Raw genomic sequence first — 26,899 nt, forward strand, 5'->3', positions numbered from 1 at the left:
AGTCTGATGGTAGAGCATTAGTGTACTGGGTCTGGCTGGGATGGAGTTAATTTTCTTCATAGCAGCCTGTGTGGTGATATGTTTTGTACTTGTGACCAAAACAACGTTAACACACTAACATTTTAGCTATTGGTGGACAGTGTGTGTACAGTGTCAAGGCTTTCTCCATTTTTCACTCTTCTCCCACCAGGAAGTAGGTTGGGAGTGCACAAGAGGCTGGGAGAGAATGCAGTTGGTACAGCTGACCCCAGCTGACCAGAGATATTCTCTATTGCATAACATTATGGTCAAATAAAACTGGAGGGGAGAATTTTCCAGGAGCTGCCACTGCCTGAGAACTGGCTGAATGCTGGTCAGCTAGTGGTAATTGATTGCTTTTGCATATTTTTGGTGTGTTTTTTTTCCATTTTGCTTATCAAGCTGTCTTCATCTCAACCCATGAGTTTTCCTGCTTTTACCCTTCTGATTTTCTCCCCTGTCCCACTGGGGGGGGGGGGAGTGAGTGCGCAAGCAGCTGTGTAGCACTTAGCTGCCTGCCACAGTTAACCCACAACAATTTTGATGGATTTGTAATGTATGTGTATCTTTGATTACATAGCAACGTAAGCTCGATACCATACTTGATTAGAATATCTTTAGTGATATGGCAATTTAGAAAAACACTCAGTACTTGAAGGCCAAAGATTTTTGGACTATTCCTGTGTCAGCTTAAACTGAAAATTCTCAATGCATTATATCTAGACATACCTAATAGATGTTGCTATTCAAGTGAAAACAAGCTTATAGTCACCTCTTTTCAATTATGATGATGGCCATAGGTCTCTGGTATCAAAGTGCACTTTCTTGTATGTAATTTTTAAATAAAAATTTGGTTGATATGAATTTAAGCAAAACTGTGTACATAATCTTTTTATTCTTCCTCATTTTGTCCTCAAGAGATGTGCTCCTGCATCAATTCGACTTGTTGACAATGCACAGTTTCAGTTTGGTAAGTATGTAGATCTTCTTGAACAAATATCTGTTTCTAATGGTTTTGATTTTTAGTAGCTTAATTCTGTTTTAGGGGTAATTGTTTTGCTCAAAACTAGACAAAGAAGGCAATGAACCTGAAGCTGAAACTCCAGATAGTGCCATAATGTGTACTTTTAGAAACAGAAGGCTATCTTTGTCTCTGGGAAAACAATATCAACTACAACAGCCAGTAAAGAGCCATGCTCTGCATATAAATGCATAAGATTTTTTTGCTGCCTTTCCATTCTTGGCATATAGTCTACTACAGAGTTTGAAATTCTGGAGGAACTTCCTCTGTTTTGCTGTAAAGGAGCAGAGGTGATAACTTTGCAATATAGCACTGGAAACATTTTCTTCCTAAGAGTACCAATGAGAAGTCAGGTATGAAAAAAGAATAATCAGAATGCAGGCACCTTTGATGGTAAGTTGGTTGATTCCTCTAAATCTCATAAAAGCACCACAAGTGATACACAGATTCCTTAGAAGTAGCAGGGTTTTTTAAAATATTCTGATGTGGCAATGATTGTTTGGGTGGGAGAGAGGCAATGACGTACTTGTCCAAAGTGAGCTGTCTATTTTTAAATGAATTTCAGATGTAGTAAATGCCATAACTGTATGCAGCTAGAACTAAGCTGTAGGCTTTAGGAATAGAAAGTCAGTGAAGCTACTAGAAGATTACTGAACACAAAGATTTTGTGAAATTTCAACTAGTTCAAATACCTAAATAGGACAAAATCATTGCTCTGCATGTCTGACATTTTGAGTACTTCTTAGGGAAAGCTGTCATTTTAAACTGTACAATATTTGGCAAAAGATGTGTTCTGGCTCAAGGCACTCTTGAGGAGAACCTAAAGTTCCACTACCCAAAAGCTAATAGTTTACAGAACTGAAGGCCTTGCTGAGACAAAGCTATTTTGATTGTACTTAGAAGATGAAAATGTGAAGTGTGACTGACCTTGAAAACATCTATTTTAATATCACTTGTTCAAGTCAGACTTTCTGAAACTTGTTTTGGACAGAAGCCTCAGTCATGAATCTTCACTTCAAATGGCATTAATATGATGGTGTTGAGAAAGTTGAATTTTGTTTTTCAAACCAAGGAAATCAGGATCTGTAAGATCTGAGAACCCAGCAAGTCTTGCTGATTGCTTTGGTCACTTTTTTTTGTGTTATACTATCTCTGACATGTACAACAGAAGACAGGTGCATTTTTTTTAGTTGGGAAGAAGTTTGACCAATTAGAAGCTTTAAACCCAACACTGAATAATTCTACTTTTTAGCTTTGATCTGAGATTGCAGCTTATGGTAACCTTCCAAACAGCTTCAGGCGTGTCAATATAGATTTTTCTAATAGTTAAGTAGGCTTAAATCTAATGTTTTTTTACAGATTGTGGTTTAATAAATTCATGTCCTTTGGTTATCTGGTGCTTTTCTGTGTGCTTGGAGGCGTACTCCTTGGGGTTTGTTCATATCTGCAGGGAGAGTCCCTCTTTGCTGAAGCTCATGCTTTATTCAGGAGAAAATACTTTTCTGAAATATTTTAGAAGGAAGTATCATGTAAATGGTGCATAGCTTTTTTTTATGAATTGGGCTCACACCATGTAGGCCAGATACAAGAGTGTTAAAATGAAGCAGTAATGGGAGTTCAGAAGTTGCTTGTGACTGAAAACAATGGAACAAATAGTAAGAGAATTTAATCTCAATTAAACCCAGTCCTGAGGCAGAGATGTTAATTTAACAGACTCCAAGACACCATTTATATATCATGGTAATTTTAGTTCCCCATATGTGATTAAGGAAGCAATTACTAGCTTTATGTAGAAAATTTTGCACAAGTGACATAACCGTTAAGGAAACAATTGCTTAACTCCTAACTTGCACCATTTTTGGGCATTGGTTTCAGTGGTTTTGGCATAATGTTAAAAAAGGTCACTGATTTTTGCTTAGTTTTTTAGTGTAAAAACCCAATGAAGTGCTCTTTTAAAAATTTCCATGTGCCTTATACTTGTGAAGATCTAAGCCAGGGCAGCCTTAATTAAAGTGTCAAATAAAATATTTGTGCACAGTTGTATGTATGCCTTTTAAAAAATACAATAAACTTTTCCTAAATCATCTTCTAAATGAGTAGAGAGAAGTCTAATTCTGATAATCAAAATGTTCTAAGTGATTCTTGTAACTTTGACTATCAAGCTATTTTATTTGCCCATTGAAGTAGGAATTTTAAGAGTACTGTTTGCCTTAACATCCTTTTTCCCACTTTTTGCTAAAGGTCATGCTCTTAAACCACAAGTTGCTTCCATTTTTACATCATTTTTGGATGGACTGAAAAAATTCTACATCACAAAGGTAACTTTTGGGGTTTAATACTGTTTGGAACTTTGCATGCTATTCATAAAATTCAAGAGTTTGAGTAATAGATCCTACATTGTAGTATCAGTTAACTCAAGATTCTCAAGGGAGTTTAATCCAAAATGAGATTATCTGTTTGAGGAGTTATTCCATGAGAGCTGTTCTCACTGGTCGTATCTGTAGATGAGATTAATGTGCCTTATCTAACAGTGAGTCAGTGACAGAGCAAGACTGGAAACAGTTTAGCTTGCAGACCACTGATCATCAGTTCATACTGATAGAGTGAGGCTAACACTTTACTATCTTTTCCTCTTCCCAGATTTTGTCAAGGCTTGATCTATCTTGTTAGTACAGTGAGCTAGAATTTTTGGAGAACCTCAGGATATGTCTTGAATTGCCAATATAAATTGGGTTTTCTTGTCTTTCTGGAATTCATCTCAATGAATACTGACTTTAAGAATTATCTGGTGCTAAAATGATTTCATCTAGTCTTATGTATTAAATAACTTTTGTTGCTGATTTTTCCTCCAAAGTAGTTAACTAGAGAGTTCCTGCAAATATGAGTATTCAAATGTAGAAAATTGCATCATCTTGGACTTAGATAACTGTTAGATAGGAGGTAAACATTCTATTCTGATCTGATAATATTGTCTTCAAGGAGCAAGCTTACTTTGAGAGACAGTGGCTAGTGTTGATTCTGCTGCTTTTCCTTGTGCTACTGAAGTAGAAAATGCCTTGTGTCTTGGGACTTCTTTTGCTAGGGAATACCTATTAGGTTTAGAGACAGCCCAAAATCTGTTTTGTCTTCCCTCCCTGATCTGCTGTAGTGCAGGAATATCTAAAGAAGTAAAGGTTTTTACAACAAGATTGCTGTCAGTTTGTAACAATCCTAGTCAGCAGTATCTACTGCTTCTGTAGTCAGCAACAAAGCATCGCTGCTTCTTGGGATGTTGTATCACCAAGGGCTTTGTATGCCAATTCCAATTCTTCCAGCTCTGCAGGAGGAAAAATGTGATGAAATGAGAGGAACACTGTAATACTGATGCAGAGATTCCAAGGTGATGACCGATCTGGACCTCTCATGTCAGGACTCAGTCCTCTGGTGTATGTGAACAACTGCTACTTTAGAGAAGCTCCCAGCTGGGACAGGAAGTAGGAGTAGAGAGAGGAGTGGGTTTAATCATCAGAGACTGATACTGCAGGTGTTAGTGGAACTGAGATACTCAAATTCATCTTATGCTTACTTCATCTGTGAATTGCTCCCTGTAAAAAAATAAATAAAAAATAAAAAAAATCAGAATACAGAACACATCAGACTAACTTCATTCTTTTATCAGAGTAGTCGTTTCACTGATACCACATAAGAGAATAGGGACAAAGTCTTTCTGGTTTATTCTTTCATGCAGTTTGGGACTGTTCACTGATACATGAATACTCTAGGTATTGTTTGTCTATTAGTTAACACTATAGCTAGTTCCTCCAATGCATCTTAAAGAACTGTAAGGTGTTACCTGAGCATTACAGCCAAAAGATGGCAGAACAGATGAAAGGATTAATACTAGATGAAATACAAGTAGCTCTACAATGAGAAGGGACAGTAAATAAACCTTTATTCTGGTCCTTGGAGTTTATCACTGTAGTAACACTATTTCTTTCTATTTGTTACCTATGCTGGGTTTGTAAGACTAATAGATAAGACAGATCCTTTGCCTGGGGAGGTTGTTCTGTTTCACAGTGGTTTTCATGGTGTCTTGTTGGAGTGGTAGGATGCAATATCCTTTTCAGAAATACTAATTTGGCTGTTTCTAGGGCTCACCATATGGATTTGAGCTTGTTGGAGGACTGAGCCACCCCAAGATACTTTGCCTTCTTGGTATTTTGTTGGACCTTCCTGGTACCTTCAGTTAACTTCCAGTACAGTTAATCTATTCAGTTAAGGGAATACTAAAAGGAATAGCAACTAATTAGGATTTTTTTTAGCATAACTGTTGTGCGTAAAGGATGAATTTGAATCTCTTGGCTGTTAACATAACTTCATATAATCTTGCTTGGTGGTTAAGTAACAAGTTACCACAAGCAGAGAAGACACTGGAAGAGATGAATGCCACTGGAAAGGGAAAAGCTTTTAAAAAAAAAAAAAAAGCTGGTCAATATACGTACTAAGAATCAGTTGTTCTAAATCATAAATTTTTACCCTTCTTAACTGTGGAAAGTCATTAAACTTTACTGCAATTTTATATTCACCTCCATTCCTTCTAAAATCTGCTTAGTAGTGGTAATTCACTGGAGCTAATTAATAAGAAAAGGTATGAAGACAATAAGGCTCTTTGTGGACCAGTTGTGAAGATATAACTCTTGACTGTTATGCCTGAAACAAAGCCATACAGACAGCTTGACTGCATTACTATTAAACCTTTAATAGTTTTCTCCCCATTTCCACTGGGATACGTGCCCTGCCACAAGTTTAGAAGTTATTTTCCTTCCATAGTGCTTTTCCCAGCATAGAAATCTTTTGTGGTACACTGCTGATGCAACTATTTTCAGAGCAGTGACACTTACGGTCATCAGTCATCTTCCTGCTCTAATACAGTCCTAGCTGATAGAATATAAATGTCTCCCTATTGCTCAAAGCACTTAATACCTTTTCTTTCTTCAGCATAGTTAGACAGCTGTTATTTCTATCCTGCTTTATATCTGTTAACCTTTTTTCTCCTGTTAAAATCTCTGTTATTTCAGTGGGCTTGTGGATGTTTGTCCTGTCAAGGAAAAACTTGATTGTTTGGGGAGTAAATTTTTGAAAGGTTTCTTTCCCTAGGTGTTCCTCTTGGTTGCAACACCACTTGTTAACCAGAATGCATACTGTATATTTGAAAAGTAAAAACTTGTTTCTTGTGTTCTACCACGTGGGCTATGACATAATAAGTTTTCTTTCTTTGTAGTTTAAAGGATTTGATCCCAACATACTGTGTGTAGCTACATTGCTCTTTGAGGGTGACAGAGAGAAGGTTCTTCAGCATGAAAAACAAGTCTATGATATTGCCACCAAGTTTGGGTATGCTCTTCAAAGAACTTTTTCATATGAAGCTGAGAGTTAACTATCCAGGACAAAATAGGATTACTGTATTTTTATAGTGATTACTGTATGTGTATGTTCTCAATTGACTAGTTTGAAGTGGCGGTAATCAATTAGCTACTGAATGTTTCCTTTGATAAATATGGCTTGTGCTAACTCTTACTGGGTAACTTTACTGAAAAATTTCAGCTGTGTATTGAGAAAATTAAGTATTTGATTAAATATGGAATCGATGCTATTAACATGAAAACTAGCCTTGTAATTGCTTATAGGTATGGAAGCTGCTTGTTTTTGCAATACTAGACTATTTTAAATACAGAAGGGGAAGACAAAATCATAAGGGTAATATTAAAGCTTTGCAGAATTGATGTGAGCATGTGAATACAAGAAGCTTGTTTAAAATAGTTGTTGTTTAGTAAAGGGATGCAGTGCATTTCTGTCCCACAGACTGTTTTCTGTTCTTACAAAGGAATAGAAAACATTCATTGGAGTCGCAGGCTAACTAATGATCAAGTAGCTTCTGTCCTCCTGCTTTGATTAAACATGATTGATGAAAACTATCATTAAATGTGATTTGTCAAGAGCATACTTTTTTCTTTCTTAAAAAGTTATTGCTAATATTAGTCTCGACTGTTGAAATATTACATAAGTATTGTTTTATCCATTTCAAGGCAATCCTTTCTGAAATTTGTGTTTTCATTGTGCTTTCATCGTACTACTTAAAATAGCTTATAAAAGTGGGATTTCATGTGAGCAGCTTGCTAACATTCAGTTATAATAATAACATTGTTCTTAATCTTAAAGAGCGTTTGTGTTATTTCAGTGTTGTACGTAAGAAAAAGCTTCAACTGTGAAGCCTTTTGTGTCTTGGTATTTCAAGATGGTGTATTGGTAAGGCGGGGAATTTATCTGTTAAAAGTTAGTGTAGTCTGTGCTGCTCAGTTAAGGCTATTAAGTGTTTGATAGTTTAACCTGGTCTGAAATGCTAAACTGTTCAATGGTCTAAAATGCTTTAATTCTATCCTTCTCCAGGATGTCTGATTTTATTTTTTCCCCATACACATCTCTTGGATTTATAGGAGCTTCTAGGAAGACTCATTACAGATACACAGCACTTTCTTGTTCTTAGAAACCAATAGCTAAAAACAAACACTTTCATAATGCTCCTAACTTGATAGATTAGTGAAAGCAATGCTTCCTCTTTCTTTTTAGTGCTGTGTCCTTTTTTATCTGTTCATATCTCTTATGCTTTTGGGATCTTAAGTCGGTAGTCTTGCTTTCATGACCTATGAGTATACAAGTGCACAAAGCTAACTTAAAAATGTAGTTACACATGTTCCTATGAACATCAAGGATACACTATATCTAGTTCTATTTCCCCTGCTCTTTTGTGATGTTTGAAGACTGTTACTTTAAGATCACATCAAATGTTTTGTTGTTCATCTCTCTTCAGGTTATGGAATGAAGAGAAATGCAAATAGTTAAAGGTCTGGTCTGAAGTAACTTTTCATTTCTAGTGAAGAAAAGACCCTACTATTTGCAACTATTGTAATACAGCTTAGAGACAGCTCAACTTGCACATATATTTGATTATCAAAGTATTATTTTTAATTCTTTTTGGAAACTGATGGAAAGTTAATTAAATTCTTGTTAATTGCAGTGGCTTGGCAGCAGGAGAAGATAATGGACAGAGAGGATATATGCTGACATTTGTCATCGCTTATCTTCGGGTAGGTCACCTTTTGTCTGCCTGCTGAAGCTTCTGTTAATTGATATAACAAAATATAGAGATGTCTTTTGAAGATGCTTTCTCTGCAATCTAAGTGCAGGTTGCCTTGGATAATATCTCAGACTTCTTCCAGAGGTTGTATCTCTTTGGTTTCTGACTAGTGTTTACTCATGGAACTTCATCAGCACAACATCATAAAAACATTAATTTATGTACTTTTAAAAAAAAAAAACCAGTATCTAATAAGGGGCGGAGAAAATTGGATTGAAGAATCCACTAGGAGCTGCTAAATAAACCAGATCAGAGTTATAAACCTATAGGTTGAATGTAATTGGAGGCTGCATTGAAATACTCATGTGCTCACTCAGCTCTTGCTCTTCTTTGGACATCTACTTATGGCTGTGGTTCAAATCAGAATTCCAAGACAAATGGACCTTTTAGTCTGAACTGCTGCAGCTGTTCTTATGAATTTTAGTCTTACTGTTTAAGAGAGGGTTTGGGGTTTTTTCAGAATAGTATGCACATCCTGAGTGCTAGGTTTTACTTGGCTTTTGTAGTTAGGGACAAATGGCTGAATTTCCCTTTATTTCAGCAGGCTATATGTAAAATGGGCAAAATGTTTGTCTTGATTCTACCTACACAGAAATTGCATTCTAAATAAATATTTCTACTAGGTATTATATTGGTTAGGACAGTGGAGCACTTGGCTTGATGCTATAGTGATACAAATATTTGATTACTGTAGGCATACTGACAGTCTGACAAGTTGTCTGACTATAGCCATGACATCAAAATGTTTGTCATCTGTGTCTTTGAAGAGCTACCCTCTTTCCATAATTATAAACTAATGTCACTGGGATAGGTGAGTGTTTTTGCTAAATAGATGTTCTGTTTTTCTCATACCAACTAAGTTGCTCAACTGTTAGCTGTGTAGCATACACTGAAATCCCAGATGTTGATGCTGAATGTTGCTGATAATTTCCTTTTGCTATTTATTAGGACCTGGGCCTGGATTACTATGTAATAGGAGAATCATTTGAGACATCTGTTCCTTGGGATAGGTAAACTGTGATTATTCTTCAGAATTGCATAAAACTTGTACTTGATTTCATTCAAATTATTCTTAACTCATGCTTGCTCATGGGGGAACTTAATTTAATTTAGGCCTTATGTGTATTGGAGGCTCCCTGATGTCCCTCAAGTCTTGCACCTGTGTGTTCTTGTGAAAGTTGCTACTAAATTACATATCAGAATTTTGTAAATACAATGTAGGCAAGCATTCAGTAATATTTCTACTTAGGTTAGCTTACTGTAACAAACTCAGGACTTGAAATTGCCCAGTTTAGGAAGCTGGACAGTGGTGACAATAGCTATATTGTGTGATGAGAAGCCACATGTGTGGGATCAGCAGTATATTTCAAACAAAAGTTTGTAGTGAAGATAAAAAAATTATTTAAATATATTTAAATATAAGTTTTTTCTTTCCCCAGTAATGCAGGGAAAGGAAAGAACTGAAAAGATAACTTTTGCCCTAGATAAATCTTTTTAAAATTTGAGGACAACTTTAAAGCAAAATTGCTCTTTATTTTACTTTAGCTTTATAGATCTTGAAGTACGCTAACTGCTTAGTCACCAATTTGTTTTGCCTCTCCCTCGTTTCAGGAGAGAATGACTTTTTATCTAAGAACTTAAGAAAATATGTGAAATTGTGCTCACCAAAGCAAACGCTTTCAAAAACTTTTTCTACTTTGACTCACAAGAACTATGTAATTTTCTACAAATCAATCAGTTACCCTGTTCCTGACTGAAGATAGTTGAATAAAATATTAGCTTTACTTGTTTAGTCACTAAATAGATAAATTTCTCTTGTGTATTCCTTCTGTCAGTCTGCAAAGTAGTTTTAAAACTGTGAAATGTCTTAAAAATCTGAATAGTATAGTATAGCAGACCTTCATGGAAGAACATATAAGTAAAGAAATGGTCATTTGAAAAACCAGTGATTTCTTTCAATTGTTCTAGCACTTTGGATGCTTTTGAGCCTGCCCTGGAAGGAAAAAAAAAGCAAGTCAAATAAGTATGGCTTATGACAATAGCTCACTTCCATATTAAATCTATAACACTTCAAGCTTGCAAACTAATGCACAGCTGGAGTATCTCCAGTTTTGGCCTTGCAACATACCAAAGGCCTCAGTTCTCAAGCTTTCTGTGAACTCTATTTGTCAACTACTTTGCCAAAAATTTGAAGCTGTTTTGCTGAGATAGTAAGTAAAGACATACAGAAGTGGGTAAACTCCACTTTCTATTGAATGCTTTTGACTCCAAGCCCTTATGGGAAAGAGCTTTCCTTACAAACTCTGCTTCAGAGTAAACTTGCTATTCAGCAGTACAGAAAAAGCAATACTAGTGAAGTCTTGATAAGGACTATTTTATTCTTAGAACAAAATCTAAGCTACCTAAAACTGGTTCTAGAAGGCAGTCTTCTGTTTTATTAGATTATACTTTTTTAAAAAAGATTATTGAAGCTGAAATTGTGTTTTTTAAGAAGTTGTATACAATAATATACTAAGATTTTATATTTTACAGGGTTTTGGACCTTTGTAGGAATGTAAAGGAAAGGATAGTAAGAGAATGCAAAGAAAAGGGTGTTCAGTTTGCCCCTCTTTCCACCTGCAGGTAAGCTGTGCAACAACTTAATCATTTTTCTTGAATCTTTTCCTTAGTTCTCTTACTAATCAGAGGTCATTATACTTGCTAGCTATTAAGTAAAGTGCACCTATTAATGATTCTACAAACACAAGTAATCTTGATCTTCCTCTTTAACCTGCAAGTGGATTACATGTAAGAGTGAGTAATTCAAGGGATTAGTAGCACTTGATTAGCCATGACACTCTTGATTATATGACAAGAGTCAAGTGTAATGACTTAGAGCTTTAATTCTCAGTCATAGCATTGAGTCACTCATGAAGTATAAGCAAAAAAGGATACAAAACTATTTAAAAAAAAAAGATGCTACCCTTTTAAATAAGTAACCTTATGAACTAATGTCACATAGTGACTAGCTTAATACCATAAAGCTTTGTTTGTAATGCAGTTCTCTTCAACAGGGTGACACAGACTTATGATGCAGGTGCATGTGTCTACTTCTACTTTGCCTTTAACTACAGAGGAATTAGTGATCCTATTCATGTCTATGAACAAATTGAGGTAATGTATATAAGAACAATAGTTAAGGAGGGGAGGGGGAGAAGCTGGATGTTCCTTAATAATAATATATAGTGAACCCGTTGGCCAAGCTAACTGAATTTTGGAGGAAAGATCTCAAAAGTCTGTTCATAAAGCTTTGATCACGAGCAGCCAGGGAAAGATGTGTGCTCTAATAGCACACCAAGTAGAGGAAAGATTGCAAGGTGACTATATTAAACATCAATAAATGAATACTTATGATTACAGAAAAGCTTGAACTGGAGTTTGTTCTTGGATGGCAGAAACACAAAAACCCAAATCCATGGGAAACAAGATTTCCTTGCATTACTTACAAAGCTGCTACTTTCACTTAATACTCAATTAGTCTTTAAAATACATGGTAAAACTATCAAGATTATGCTTTAGTAATAGTGCTGCATGCAGGAAATAATGAATGTAATGGTGTGTCTCATGCTATTTCAGAGGATTAACTGCGGTGGTTATTTCTGTTTAGGCCTAGATAAGTGCTAGTCTGAGTCTGCTGTGTTAGACCAGTTGTACGCTGCTTCGACACTTACCAAAAAGCTCTGGAATAACTCTCTGATTCAGTACTTTGGCTGGTGAAACACTGTACTTGCCTAGTTAGGAGAAATTAATATCCTTGTTACCTTGAAGGTGTAATAGTTAGACGTAGAAGGACTATGACCAAACTGGTTTTCATCCTACTTTTTGGTTCATATGCTAAAGCTTCGGCACCAGAAAGTTGTTAATAGAACTGTGGAGAAATAGTCTATTTGTAATTAGAATATAATTCTTTTCATGCTTATTCTTTAGAAGTTTCTCTTCAACTTGGCAAGTGGATGTAAAGTTTTATCTACAAGTTCTGAGGCTTCTGTGCTGTTGAATCTAGGGCATGGGAGAATGTAATACTTGAGTGCTTATTTAATGAAACTTTATTAATACTTACATATTACCATTTATTTGATTTAGTAGCAGTGTGATCACTTGGATGCATGTGTTCTATTGTAGGTGACTAAATTTAAGCTAAAAAAGTGAGTTTGCCAACCAAGTGTATGCACTCTGTGGCAGACTCAAAAAATCTCTAACTGCATAGGTATAGTTATATGTGTTATTTCTACACTTTTTTGAAAAAATTTTTAGTGCTTGTGCTTAGGAAAGCTTTCTTTGTTACAGCCTTCTAAGCTGTCTAACTATTCATAATCAGAGCTAAATGGGAAAGAAGATTGTAGAGCTTGAAAGTGTTCAAATATTTCTTAACATAAAAATCTAAATTTTGTTTTCTACCACAAACTTCACCCACGAAAGAGCTGTCAGTTCTAAAGTACCTCACTTCCTCAACTGGAATCTTGGAGATCTAGGTCTAAACTCTGGTCTGAATAAGGATCTTGAATCACTCTGGAGACCGTTTTCAAACTTCTTTATTGCAATATTTCTTTTCAGTAGTCACTTAACCATCTTCCAGATGAGCGTCCCAGTGACTAGACTATTCTTGTTTTGGCAAGGGGGAAGTGATCCAGAGTATTCTGTTCAGGAATAAAAAATTTGTTGTAACAGATGCCATTTTAAATGTCTTGGCTTTGATAATGTTTATTTGGAAAATCTCCACTTCCATTTATCTGCAGACTTGAATGAAAATGTTTGCCTGTATTTTGTACCATAATGACTTGTGAAACTTTTCATATACCTGTGTAAATGAGTACGATAGCAAGCATTTCACTAAAAACAAACATCTTGTGCCTTTGCTGTTGAATAAATTCCTTATCTTTCTCATTTAGAGGGCTGCTAGAGAAGAAATACTTGCCAATGGAGGAAGTCTGTCACATCACCATGGAGGTAATGTTCTCAGTATATTAATTTAATTGATACTGCTAAATATTCATGAGTACGTGTGGTGGGTTGACCCTGGCTGGAGGCCAGGTGCCCACCAGAGCCACTCTCTCACTCCCCTCATTCACTAAACAGGGGAGAAAAGGTATAACGAAAAGCTTGTGGGTCGAGATAAGGACAGGGAGAGATCACTCACTAATTGTTGTCACGAGCAAAACAGACTGAACTTAGAGAGGGAATTCATCTGATTTATTACTAAGCAAAACAGAGTAGAGGAATGAGAAATAAAATCAAATCTTAAAACACCTCCCCCCACCCCTCCCATCTTCCCGAGCTCAACTTCACTCCCGGCTTCAACCTCCGCCCCCCCCAGTGGCACAGGGGGACGGGGAATGGGGGTTACGGTCAGTTCATCTCACGGTGTTTCTGCTGCTTCTTCATCCTCAGGGGGAGGACTCCTCTCATCGTTCCCCTGCTCCAGCATGGAGTCCCTCTCATGGGGTGCAGACCTTCAGGAGCAAACTGCTCCAGCGTGGGGTCCCCCACGGGGTCACAAGTCCTGCCAGCAAACCTGCCCTGGCATGGGCTCCCCTCTTCACGGGTCCACCGGTCCGGCCTGGAACTTGCTCCAGCGTGGGCTTCCCACGGGCTGCAGCCTCCTTCAGGTGCCTCCACCTGCTCCGGCGTGGGGTCCTCCACGGGCTGCAGGTGGAATCGCTACACCCCCTCATCCTTCCTCCATGGGCTGCAGGGGGACAGCCTGCTTCACCATGGTCTTCACCACGGGCTGCAGGGGGATCTCTGCTCCGGTGCCTGGAGCACCTCCTGCCCCTCCTTCTGCACTGACCTTGGTGTCTGCAGAGTTTCTTACATCTTCTCACTCCTCTCTCTGGCTGCAAAAGTGCGCTCTCTGTTTTTTTTTCTTCTTAAATATGTTATCACAGAGGCGCTGATTGGCTTGGCCTTGGCCAGCGGCGGGCCCGTCTTAGAGCTGGCTGGCATTGGCTCTATCAGACACAGGGGGAGCTTCTAGCAGCTTCTCACAGAAGCCACCCCTGTAGCCCCCCCGCTACCAAAACCTTGCCACACAAACCCAACACAGTACATAAATTAGTGTGTAATAGATCTGGGGAAAATAATTCACAGGCATTAATTGAAATTACTGGCAGGAATCTCTGGGCATTCTTTTCTAGAAACTTTTCACCTGTTTGCCAGACTTTCTGGGGAAGGGTCCCTAGACCTGGTTTGCTTGATGTCAAGTCACACAATGTGGTATGTTTGAGTACCAGCTTCAAACCTTTGACAGGAGGTCTACAGGCTGAGAACCTGAAAACATAGTTGATCAGTTTGTCTTAAGCAGCTTCTACTGAACCTTGTGTAGAGGTATATTCATTACAAAGACCTCAAATGAGAGTTTCAGTTTTAAGACAGTTTAGTATCCCTTGTGACTAGGTGGATGCTGTTAGCGCTCATTCCAGAGCACTTAAGGAAAGTATGTGCATGAAAGAGCTAGTGACTTTAAACTGGGTTATGTTGCAATCTACCATTTGTTGCATAATTGATGTTATGTAAGTATTGATATTACTAGCTTGCTGTCTGCTAACTTCTGACTACTCATTTTCTTCTCTCGGAGTTTGGGGATTACTTGTCCTGAGTTACTAGCCTCTTTGCAAGCTATTTTGTGCTTTGATATTAAGTTTAAGAGCTAGTGCTATGTATAAGTGATACTTCATGTACCTGATGCTTTACATATGCTTTTCCTGCATATTCAGATAGCTTAATTTGATTGCATGTGTCCTATATAATGCTGTAAACTTGGATGTCAGGAAGACTTGTGAAGTCAGTTTGATTTGCGTAGCTAGCCTCTTTGAGCGGGTTAACTTAATGCATTTCTTCTCTCTGCTCTCTTGGGGCATTGTCTGGCCACAGAAATAAGAGCAAAGAGGAGGAAGTCTAATGGTTTAAAACTAGATTAAAATTTTGTACTACTTAAAAAGCTCTGTGTAGGGAAAACTGAAGGGCAGAAGCTGTGCTTTAAAACATGTTGGTGACTTACTGGACTTGAAACTTTTAACTAAGATGTCTGAAAACAGCCCAACTTTGATAGAAACTGAAATGGACTCTGCTTTAGCAATATCAGGATATTGTAAGATGTGTAGGTCATAATATTAGTGAAAACAGTTTCAGTATTTCTTGTTTAATATGCTCTTATCTTATGATTAAATCTTTAATATGGTGGTATAGCGGACTGGTCAATTCTCACACATGGGATATAGAATTACCCCCTTGATGTACTATTGTGCTCTCCCCTGCTGTGGCAGCTGTATTTTACTGTGACTAGCATTTCATCCATTAACTCGCATGCAGCTGGAGCTTGTCACATGTTTGGATGTATTTGCCCTCACCATATGAAACCTTGCTTACAGCATATGTTGAACAAGGAAAAAAACCTTATGTAGTGTTTTCAAATCCTTGTATACTTGAACTTTCTGACTCTAGAGATATGGAAAAGTTGGTTTCTGTTAGATTTCTTATGCTCCTGTTGTATGCATGACTGCCTCTTATACTGATAAATATTTTGTGCTTTGAATGCTTTTGTCTGGCAGTTCATGGTGTACGATATTAAAGATCCATTTTTTCCTCAGTGCTTAGTAGATGTGCTGCTGAGGATTAGCCTAAATGGTATCAGTTTTATTTACTGACCTTCAGGTCTTGCCACTCTTAGCACTGCTAAGACTGGTCTATTGTGTGGGGTAAAAGAAAATACTGGTGCAATTTTTTTTAGTATTTGTCTTGTAATTGTGATTAATAACAGTTGTTTTCGCTATCTGGAAACAGACAGGCTGGTTTGTCTGCCTACAATCACACTGTGATAAATGGAGCTATTTTAACTCTGGTTTTGTGTATCAAAGAAAACAGATGTAGTCTGGGACTTGAGGCTATAGGAAATACAAAGCCTGCTTAAGTCAATCTTCATATGCTCCTTGAGTGAAGAAGTGGTCATATATGACAGTTTAAAATGTGTAAAGCTCTAAATTACTTTACATCTGCAGAAGCACTAACTGCAGGTAGCGACAACCTACAGTGAGAACTGAAATCATGATACTTTTTATGAAGAGTAACTTCAGAAATACTTTACTTTGGATTCTATTTTAATCTCAGCATCTCTTCTCTCCTCCCCTCCCTTCAGGTTAATGAAAAATATTGTAACTTTAGCCAAGACACACTAAAGGTAGCAATCCTGATGACTTCTTAGATGAATTCCAATGAATTCCCCCAATGAATTTTCAGACTTAAAACTTATAAGAAGCATAACTTTTTTATTTGTTAATGGATTACCTGAAAGATCACACCTTGCAATATGTAACAACAATAACATTCCAACAAAGAAATTGCAGAAGTATATCAATATCAGCCTTGTACAGCAGGCATCTCATAGACACAAGAAGCTGTAGCAAAGCCAGACATACATATCTGGGTAATTTATCCTTCCAATGTAACAATTACTTGTATTTTGGGGTAGAATATCCAGTTTTTTTGGTTTTATAAATCTGGATATCATTTCTATGATACTGCAACTTAAATGACTTTGTCCTTTTAATCAAATTTTCTTTTCTTTTTGAAGTCTTTCTCACTCTTGACTTTCAAATACTTTAATTGGTGAGTGTCAGGAATGGTTTTGCTACTGTAATGTTAGTATTTAACACTTGATAATGTTTCTAGATTATGTAATGAATAGAATTTACACTTAGGAAGAATCTGAGGTGCATGTCTTGGCTATAAAAATACACCCAAAATGCATAGCTGATCAGATAGCCACTTCTTACACAGAGGGAATTCAGCCATTCTCCAGTGCATCAGTAATTGATCTTTATAGATGAGGTTATCAGATTTTTTTATGATCCTAGCAGTCTACTACCTAAATATGGTAGGTCTGTTTCTCACTAAACTTTTTGTGAATGAACTGCTGAAAAGCTTCTTAGTGGTTTTAAAGTAGTTTTTAATGTTTGACTTTGAAGTGGTTTCTTATGCCTCCCATTCAACTAATGCTATGACATAATTTTTGACTTAGGAAAAGTTTTTCAAAGGTATTCAGGAGTTAAGTATCCTAGTTGTAGCATTCCTTGTCTTCATTTCCTACATGAGATTTTAGTCTTGATTATAGTTTTTGCCTTGACTATGTCCTGCCCTTAGAAAGGGATCGTGCACATCTTTGAACATGGCTTTGATCCTTCCGCTTTTCTGGCCAGTGAGTATCTTTTGATTTGAGAGTCATTTAAGTAAGGGTTGCTAGAGCCACAGCGTCTAGAAACTTAACATTTAAAAAGCAGCATTAGGAATGACAATTTCTTGTAGATACAAGTTTAAGTTTAGATAAATGATTCTTCTAATCATTTAGGGCAAGCCCTAAAACCACCATATGATGTGTTGTACCTTGCTTTTCTGAATTCCTGTTTCATACAATACATGCTTTTTTTGTATATGTAAAACAATACGTGTTGAGGAAGTATCAGGACTATACAACTATCACCCCTTTGGGGTACAGCATCAGAAGGGAGCTGGCTGGATTTGGGCCTGATCCCTTCTGTATTAGCAAGCTAAACACCCATGTAAAACTAAGGAACAGTGTAAAAATTAATGATAGCTTGTTTCCCTTGCAGGGACAATTCTAACTGAAACTGGTTACTTAAGGAAACAATTATCAGCTTGTGGATTTGAGGAAAATACCCCCATTTAGCCACTTAACGTATAGAACTAATTTTTGTCCATTTTCTAGACAGATCGACTAGAATAAAGGTTAATGTAGCCCAGGCTCCACAGGTTTAGGTATAGTATCAATTTCCTGGCAGTTTACATAGGAAAACAAAACCAAACAAAAAACCCCAAACAACAAAACCCTAAACCAAACAAAAGCCTAAAACCAAGCAACAAAACTGAAAACAAACTCCTCAAAAAACATAAACCTCCATACGCCTTATTTGCATTCATCTCCATGTTTGACATTGCAGTTCTTTGGCATCATTAAGAGGCTGTGGCTTAAGCTATACACTGCAGTAATTAACCCACAGAAACTACAAAATCTGGAATTATAAAATTCCCTTATAGGACGAGTTGAACACATTCTTTTTTCCTCTACACAGGAAAAATATCTTCTTACTTTTAAGCACTAGAGACTGATCATGCTTGAATCTTAAACCTAGAGCTTGCTCTGCTGATTAGGAGGAGTTTAAACTATGGCATTTGTTAGACATGGAGTAACCTCATGTGAAATAATATAATAATGCAGTTATATCTTCCTCCTTGGTCTGTTGAAATCTTCATAGTCATCTTCAGTGTATTTGCCACCAAATAAATGAAAAGGACTTTCTGATTCATCAACACAGAACTTGAAAGTACTTTCAAGTTGTTTAGATATCAAGTGAAAATGTGCCAGATGTTATGGTGATGGTAAATGTTAATGTAAATGTAGACTTTAGGTACATTGGTCCAGTATACTCCAGCATTACCACAGTATTCGATTAATGCACTGAGCTTTCTCAGTATCGCAGAGTTCTCTCTGGAAGAGTAATAACCCATTAAGCAATTTCTAGGAGCAGAGAGATGCTTTCTGTAGAGACAGCCAGCTTCAGGAAGAGCCTGCAACAGCTGGAAGAGCCTCATCTTCCTGACCTGTTACTGCTTCTCCTCTTGCGGAGCTGTTCTGCAATAACTGCCCCTCTAAGTTGAAAGGGCTGGAGCAGGTGAAGTATGGGGCCATGAGCAGTGCCACTAGAGCCTATTTACACTAGGATCACACACTGCTATAAGTCTGTTCTACATGGGTGTAGAGTTATTCCTGGGATCCATCAGCTACACTAAAACTTTCATTACAAGACTGTGTGCCCAAGTGCACATATTCCAAAAGTGAGAAAACCAATTGCTGCCTGCTATTTGCTAGCTCCATCCTTAGCAGATAGATTTTTTTTTTTTGCAGCCATCCAGATGCATTTTCAAAGATGAGCAAGTGTAGCCTTTATAAGCTAGGAGACCTGTACTCCCATTTTACCTTCTCTGTGGCCAGCGAGTATGTGCTGTCCATACAATTCTCTTTGGAAAAACCATGCACATGGGAAACTGTTGTCACTTTTGGCAGAGATTATAATGTCAGTGCGCGTTTGGTTTTTTTCAAAGGGTGGGCTCTGCAGGAGGAGTATGGTTGCACTATACAAAAGTGTACTTTACTCCCTAACAGATTAGAAGGGCACTGGAAGCGTGCGCAACTCTTCTAATGAAACCAGCTAAGGGCTGGATCAGCATGTGTCACAACTGGGGAAAAGTTACTTATCTAGCTCACGTGTTTTTCTTTCATACATGGACTATAATGATAAAACTTGAAAATACTGCAGAAGTGAAATTGGTGTTGGACTGTCTTTGAGAGTTGGTGCTGAACAAGCTTCTTGGCTTTGTCTGAAGTACTTTGTGTGAAGTAGACTCTGTCATGCTTGGGTGCTTGTACTCTATGTAATAGGCTGGGTTTCAGATTGAAGACTTGTGGCTTCCTAGCAGTCAATGTTTTAAGGCATTAAATTGCTCAGCACCCCTCAGGAACAGGGCACTTGCTACTTGTAAAACTTAAACTAATTCTGTTGCACTTCATCTTGGATAATTAAGATGTAAGATTAGGTGTCTTCAGAGGAAGAAGATGCAAGAAGGAAGGGCTGTATTTGTTTCCAGTTGGGGCAACAAGGATTGTGTGTGTATAGCTGAGTTGACAAGTAGTGACTTGTTAAGCTACTACAAATTGATTGTACAATGTTATGCTGTCTTGAGATCCTTATTGATAATGTTATGTTGCATATAGAATCAGGTGAATTTGATCTGTTTTTAATTGAGAACAGTATACCAGGCTGAGAGCCTGTAAGTGGTAGATGCCTGGTTAAAATCTGGTTCTGTCCACTGTCTCACATCAGTTCTGTATAAATAGCATCATCTAGGCCTAAAACTAAGTCTACTTTCTCTAGGCTGAAACAGAAATGTGGTTTGCTCTAGTCTATGGTAAGATCAGGCTTAACTGAGACCTGTTATTGTTGGGGGAAGTTAAGGCTTCCTTGACCCAAAGCTGTTCTTTGGCTAGGCTTAGAGTGGAGTTAAGCAACTTTGCTACTTGGAATTGGTTTTGCGTTCATGGTAATGTCTCTTACTATTATGGTATTTTGTTTCTGCTTTTCCCTTCTCATCCTTGAAGCTAATTGGATTGTCCTGTGGAGGAGAAACAGAATACTTACAGGGCAGCACTAACTTGAAGTAAAACAAATATAAACATTGTGTTTCTAAATGGTGCTCTCATCTGCACAGAGCCTTTCCTTCACTTGGTCTATTTTCCATTTAATCAGATGGACCAGCTTAGAATTCTAAGATCAAGATTGCTTCAATTCTTTTTAACTCTAATATGAAAACTTGAGTAGCTGAAAAAATCCATGTATATCTTACCAACATAAAGAATAGGAGCAGGGGCTCCAACCTACTGTTATCAAGGGGTTAAAGTCTTTTCATTGAACATGTTTGTGAAGGACTGCTGGTAACTGTAGTACAGCTTTTTTTCTTTCCAGTTCACTAATCAAATGTATGTTAGATTTATTATTGCAAAAGTATAAACCATAGAAAATTTGACAAGATAGATGTGTAAATTATCGCTTTGACAGAACTAATGATGCACTCCAAGCACCTTCTGTTTTCCAGCACTTGGTGAGCGACTTCATTAAATATGCAACGACTGTTTGGTGCTGCTCAGACAGTAGTTCAGTTCCTTGTGGAATTGCATTATTAGTGGAGGTGTAAAAGAGGCAGGCATGCTAGCTGTTGGGCATCCTGCTGTGATTCTAATGTGCTCCATCTTGTTGGAGCAGTTGTTTGCAGTCTTTTCAGGACAATTACATCCATAACCACAGGACACATTCACTGAAACTATATTACAGATAACAGTTGAGAATGGTAATGACTGTTCTTCAGCTGCTTGTGTAAGAGCCAATGTGAGTGACTTGAGGTGATGGTCAAGCCACATCTATGATTTTTTTTCTAACGTAGTAGTAATATTAAAGTATCCCCAGATAAAATTCAACTACATCAACTTGCTCAGACAGTCAAATTGTAGTGATGGTATATTTACAGATAGGGATTTTTTTTCTTGAGCTGGGCTGCAAAATACAACCACAGGTCCTACCACATGACAAATTCTTTTGTCCTTCAGTTAGGATCTTTGCTCTTGACATGCATGCTGCTAATAGTTGTTTTCTAGCAAACTGCAAATTTCATTCTTTCTCACATTACTTGCTTTTTCAGTTGGCATTGTGACTAGTTCATATTCCTTGAGGTATAAACAAATATACTGTGTTCTCCAGAGGTGTCCCTGTAATTTATTATTCTGATGACAGTTTGATGGTTACCCTGAGAACAGGGCACAAAAGATGGCTTGAATTTAGCTTCAGATACTCTTAAAGCATCTGTCTCTCAAAGCTTTACTATATCACATCATACTGACAAATGGCACGTGTTTCAGGCTGACAAGTTAAATGCTATAGTGTGTTTAATGAAAAAATGTCCTTTATTTTGAGTGATCTGTTAATTCAGAGTTGATGACTTGGTTAATTAGTATGTGAACACTTGGCCATTTAACAGGACTATTGTGAGACTAGTGAAATGAGTTCTTAAATGGCTGGTGTTTCAGCTTTGCTTTGTATTTGGTATATGTTGTAAATATCTATCTTTACATGGGAAACTAAGCCCCTGCGTAATGGTGTAGGAGCAATTATGAGCGCATGTAAAAACTTTTAAATGAAATAAGCTATTTTCTTGATTTGAAACTAGGCTTTAAGCCTTCTCCTTAGAAAACAAATTTTTGCTATTTAAACCAAGATGGTTTTAAGTTTGAGTTCTGCTTTTACTTTAAAGCAATCAAGAGGTATAGAGTTCTGTCTTTTAATAATCTCCTCTTCAGTTCCCTAATTAAAATGAGTTTGGCTTTTTAAAACTTACTACCAATTCCCTATTTTAACAGAACATGTGATTTCAGCCTAAGCTTCATCTAAATTTCATAGTTTCTAAAGAAAGTAGACAGTGTGGAACACAGTCTTCCTCTGGGAGTATGCTGAGCTTAATGAGCTTGATAGTCTGGTGGGCTCAATAAATCAAATAAAGCAAAACATTTCTCATTTTTGAATAAAAGCATTTATCACACAGTGTTTATTCATTCATGGTCACAAGATTGATTGGCTCTTAGAATCCTGCCATATATTGAAACACTTTGTTTTTGTTTTTCCAGTAGGCAAATTGCGGAAGCGCTGGATGAAGGAGAGCATCTCTGATGTTGGCCTGGGAATGCTGAGATCTGTTAAAGAATATGTGGACCCCAATAACATCTTTGGAAACAAAAATCTTTTATAAAGCCCTGCACAACATGATGTACTAAAACTTCTTCAAAATTACTGTTGAAATTCCTCCACTTTCATTGTATTGATATCCCAGTAATCAAATATAACATAGACTAAACTTTAAAAACTAGTAACTTTGATATTTTTTTTGCCACCCCTTCCCCCCCCCCCCTCCCCTGCCAATAAAGTGTAAACATCACTCTTAACGTTTATGGATTTTTACTTACAATTCTCTTAAACTCTTAAACAACCCACTGGGCACAAAGTGTATTACTAACCAGGAAATGCAAATTTGGTTTTCCAAGTTTGGTTAGGCAACACAGCTGACAGTATTTTCAATGCTGGATGCTGCCAGATGTTTCTTACTAAAGCATCCCCTGCAAGGAGAACAAAGACTGACAACAGTGTGTTCTACAGAAGCAGCTGCTCAACCCAGCCTTGTGCTAAAGGAAAGCTGCTAGCAGACAGATGAGAGAACACCAAGGAGTACTTCACTGTGCTGAAGGACTAAGTATGCAACAGACTTGTAACCAGCGAATACTTAAAGTATGAATGTAGGGTTTGATCAAAAGAGACAATGTAAGTCAAACTACTTCTAGAAAGTCAGTAGTCTCCCACTGTAGTACTGTTGGAAAAATCTTACACAATTAGCTGTTCTGAGTTGTATTTGCATTGCTGGGATAATCTTAAATTAATTGTAGGTCAGTCACTAAGTTTTGTACAATGGACATTTCTCACTGTATGTTGAAAACAGGTTTGTAACAAAACTTTGCCTTCATCTGTACTTCAGTCTTAGTGTGTATGGTTTTTGCTCCTGTTTTGTTTGTTTTGCAGAGATGCAAAATATCTTTTTGGGTAAAAAAAAAAAGTTTTGGCTATTCAAATGAAACTGCCCAGCACTGTCTTTTGAAACAGTCTCAACAGTTTAATAAAACACTTAAGCAGACAACATACTGTCATCTTGAAAGTGAGATGTCCCATTTTGGTTTTGTACAGTTTCCTATGGCCTTTATGAATCATTTCACTAGTAGCCACCATTTTAATTGTCCATTTAACGTTAAGAAAATGAAATATTTTCTTGATCAGTATCGTATGAGAGTAAGCATTTTTACATTGAAACTTGAATCTTAATCAGTAAAACAAACTAAAAGTGTTTTGTCAATACTCATGATCCATTTTTAAGGTAGGTTCTTTTCTTAAAGCAAATTGTCCAACTTTTTGATAATTAATGTATATGATTGCATAGGATAGAAAAATTACAGACTATCCTTTGAGGACACCATCTCTCTAGACTGCATCACAGCTCTTTAGTGTCAGCTTGGACACCTTTTGTATTGGTAGTACCCTTAATGAGGAGACAAAGAAAAAATTGCATTTTTGTTTTTAAACTATTTTAGAATACTGTCTAATTAGCTCTCAGTTTTGGTAATATACCAAAAAGAGTATAAAATGCTTGAAAAATACTGCATATCAGATGACTTTGAAGTAGTCTAAAGATTAATTTCAATTCTATAACTAAAATGATCAAAAAACATGACTCGGAACATCACTTTAAAATGCATGCTGTCAAGGTACTTAAGGAAAACTTTTTATGATCTGCAGGTCATAAAACAATGTTAATCTGATATTAGCAATGCAGCTAGACTTATTTTGAATGGTCTTTGTTTCACAACATTTCAACATCAAAATGAACTCTTGTATTTTTTGTTTTGGCCCTGATAGTTGACATTTCAGCAGCAACCAAAACAATAGGTGTAGTCTGTTTTTAGGAAAGTTACTCTTCACACTGTGGTTAAGTGTTCCTTAAGTATGCAATGGTGTCTCAGCTAAGTGAATCTCTATGTTTATGCAGGGGACTTCATCTTGCATGCTGCACGATGATGACAACATGGCCACAGCTGGCATCTTGCTGCTGACTTGTATCACTCTGAAATAGAGACATTTCTAGGAGTTGGTAAATATGAAGGGTGTTTATGTGCCTCAATGAAAGTATATGTCTAACTATGAAGAATTAATTTTGAAGGAAAGTATGTGAAGCCTTTTTGCAGAATGACAGAACAAACAGAACTAAAACAAGTAGTCATAGCTTAGTAATACTGGTCTCTTAAGATTTTGACCTAAAGTACTACACAGCTCTGTAACATCCTCTTCAGTTCTTAATTTTCTGACTCTGGTTTCCCCATCCCCCCTTTTTTTTTTTTGTACTGAAATTATCCAGGCAAAGCCTCCTTGTACTCTCTTACTTCTAACTTTTAAATAGCCACTGGCTTCTGAAGTGATTTAAAATGCAGTAAAGGCTTTTACTGCATGTCAGTTGTCCTATGGGAAGGTGAAATAACAGGCTATAAGTGTCTCAAAGCAATGTCACTGGAGGAAAAGATTAACTACAAATGTTATGGATTTTTTTTTTCTAATGGCCACCCTATTGCTGTCTTCCTAATATTTTTCTACCTTATGAACTGGTCAGAGTTTAGTGAAACTGCAGTTAAAACGCATGTATTACTGACTCTCTAATTTCACATTTAAATTCCTAATGAAGAGTAATGCAAATCCAGGAGACCTAGATAGACATAGATCATGACCCATTTAAAAGAAATCTCAACACTAAAGTCTTCCACCACTCTTCCTTCTGTATTCTCTACTTTCTAAAGACTTCACTTCCCTTAGCTGCAGCCTTTCAGAGATGGAGTTTGATCCATGTGGATCAGAAATGTATCTTGGTATAACACATTACTTTTTTGTTTGCTTGACTATTTTGGCCATATGTAAGTTACAAGCAGTTTTAATTAAGCTTGTTGTGACTTCCAATTACACAGCTTCTGCTCTCCTTGAAGGAAGAAAGGTACAGAGTGAGTATGGCTTGACTGTGAAATGTATTTACCTTAGACTTTTATAAAAAAAGTTTTGAGGGGAAAGAAGAAAATCTGTTAGAAATTGATCTGGGTCTAAATCTTACAGTCAAAGAAAAACATATCTCTTCTTGGCTTGACTTACAGTATGTTGGTTGCATTAGAGATGTCATCTTTGCCTTATAGCTGTGAACAGAGGCCAGGCCAAATAGTTCTTCCGTAGCAATGTTAAGTAACTGCAACCAGTTTCAAAGGCAGGGATACATTAGCACTGAAATCCAGAAAACACAAATTGCTTCTCGATCTTGGAAATGTGTGTTTATCAAGGTTGTAATTAACTTTCTGCAAATAAAGCCAAACAGTGTTTGTCATTTTAGTGTGAGATTAACTGTAAAACTTCAGTTGTAATGTTAAGAGATTATAGAACCTTATATTACTAATAAAAAGAAAATGGGCCTAAACAATTATGTGGTTTTGTGCTGAAACTAAAATATATTCTACTAACTTGTCATCTTTGGTTCATTTTAATTGGTGGTGAACTTTCACATAAGGAAAACTATTAGGAAGGCTTTAGCACTTGCAGAGAGAAATGAGATTGCATTTGTAAATGTATGCTAAGGGAAGCTGTGCTTTCATGTCCTGTGTAAAGCAAAATAGGAAAATGAGAGAATATCAGCAAAGGAAGGGCAAAACAACACCTGAGCACTGATCTACTCAGTTCGGAAGTTTCACCTCCCCAGTATTCCCTGTTTGAGGAAAGGGACCGTGTTCAACTGCTCTTGGAAAGTTCTCTCAGTATAATACAGGAGCATACCTTGTTTTACCTAGCTTCCCTGTATTTCAAAGACCTGTTGTATTAAGCTATTGCAACAGGTATATACTTTCCTGCTGTTGCATGCATGTCTCATTTAAAACCTACTTGTGACAGGTCCTGGGATCTGCTTGAAAGTTCTGTGTGCAAGAAGGCACTGCATGGGAGCAGAAGAGGTATTTCTCAGTCATCTGCATTACTGCTGTAAAGCTTTTATGCCCTTTAAGCTAAAATGGCTGAAACTATATCTTGCTCAAAAGAGCTGTTAAATTGTCTTATGTTGATGCAGTCAGTTTCTTCAAGTATTATTCAAAACCTGCAGAGGTCATAGTATGAAGGGGACAGGAGAAGTACATGGTTTAATCTGTAGAACTGTAACCATTTTTCAATATTAACCAATTTCTTATGTGTGTATTCACAGAAAGAGAAAACTATCTGACAAGCATTTTATTTGTTTCCCTTCTGTTAACAGCATAAAAATGTGGTATTTTCACTTAGATGTAGATAGTCTCAATTTGAAGGAGATCTTGGATGATGATATATTTGTCTCAGGATGACAACCAGATCCCATCAGTGTTCCCTTTGTTTAAAATAAGTTTTATAGAAAGTTGGACCTGAACTCACAGCTGTGTAAATACT

General features: G+C 37.0%; 1 protein-coding gene across 2 annotated transcripts in view; it reads left to right on the forward strand.

Moving 5' to 3' along the window:
* AGPS (alkylglycerone phosphate synthase) overlaps positions 1-22,799 on the forward strand; it is a 55,327-nt gene extending 32,528 nt beyond the window's left edge. For both annotated transcript variants that reach the window (XM_054829646.1, XM_054829647.1), the window contains exons 12-20: positions 937-988; positions 3,281-3,357; positions 6,300-6,412; positions 8,094-8,163; positions 9,162-9,223; positions 10,746-10,835; positions 11,267-11,366; positions 13,142-13,199; positions 22,492-22,799. In XM_054829646.1, the coding sequence (XP_054685621.1) occupies positions 937-988; positions 3,281-3,357; positions 6,300-6,412; positions 8,094-8,163; positions 9,162-9,223; positions 10,746-10,835; positions 11,267-11,366; positions 13,142-13,199; positions 22,492-22,613 (744 nt within the window). In that variant the 3' untranslated portion in view covers positions 22,614-22,799. The remainder of the gene's footprint in view (positions 1-936; positions 989-3,280; positions 3,358-6,299; positions 6,413-8,093; positions 8,164-9,161; positions 9,224-10,745; positions 10,836-11,266; positions 11,367-13,141; positions 13,200-22,491) is intronic.
* The last annotated feature ends 4,100 nt before the right edge of the window (positions 22,800-26,899 follow it).

Source organism: Grus americana, chromosome 6 (assembly GCF_028858705.1).
Source record: "Grus americana isolate bGruAme1 chromosome 6, bGruAme1.mat, whole genome shotgun sequence".
Lineage (NCBI taxonomy): Eukaryota > Metazoa > Chordata > Aves > Gruiformes > Gruidae > Grus > Grus americana.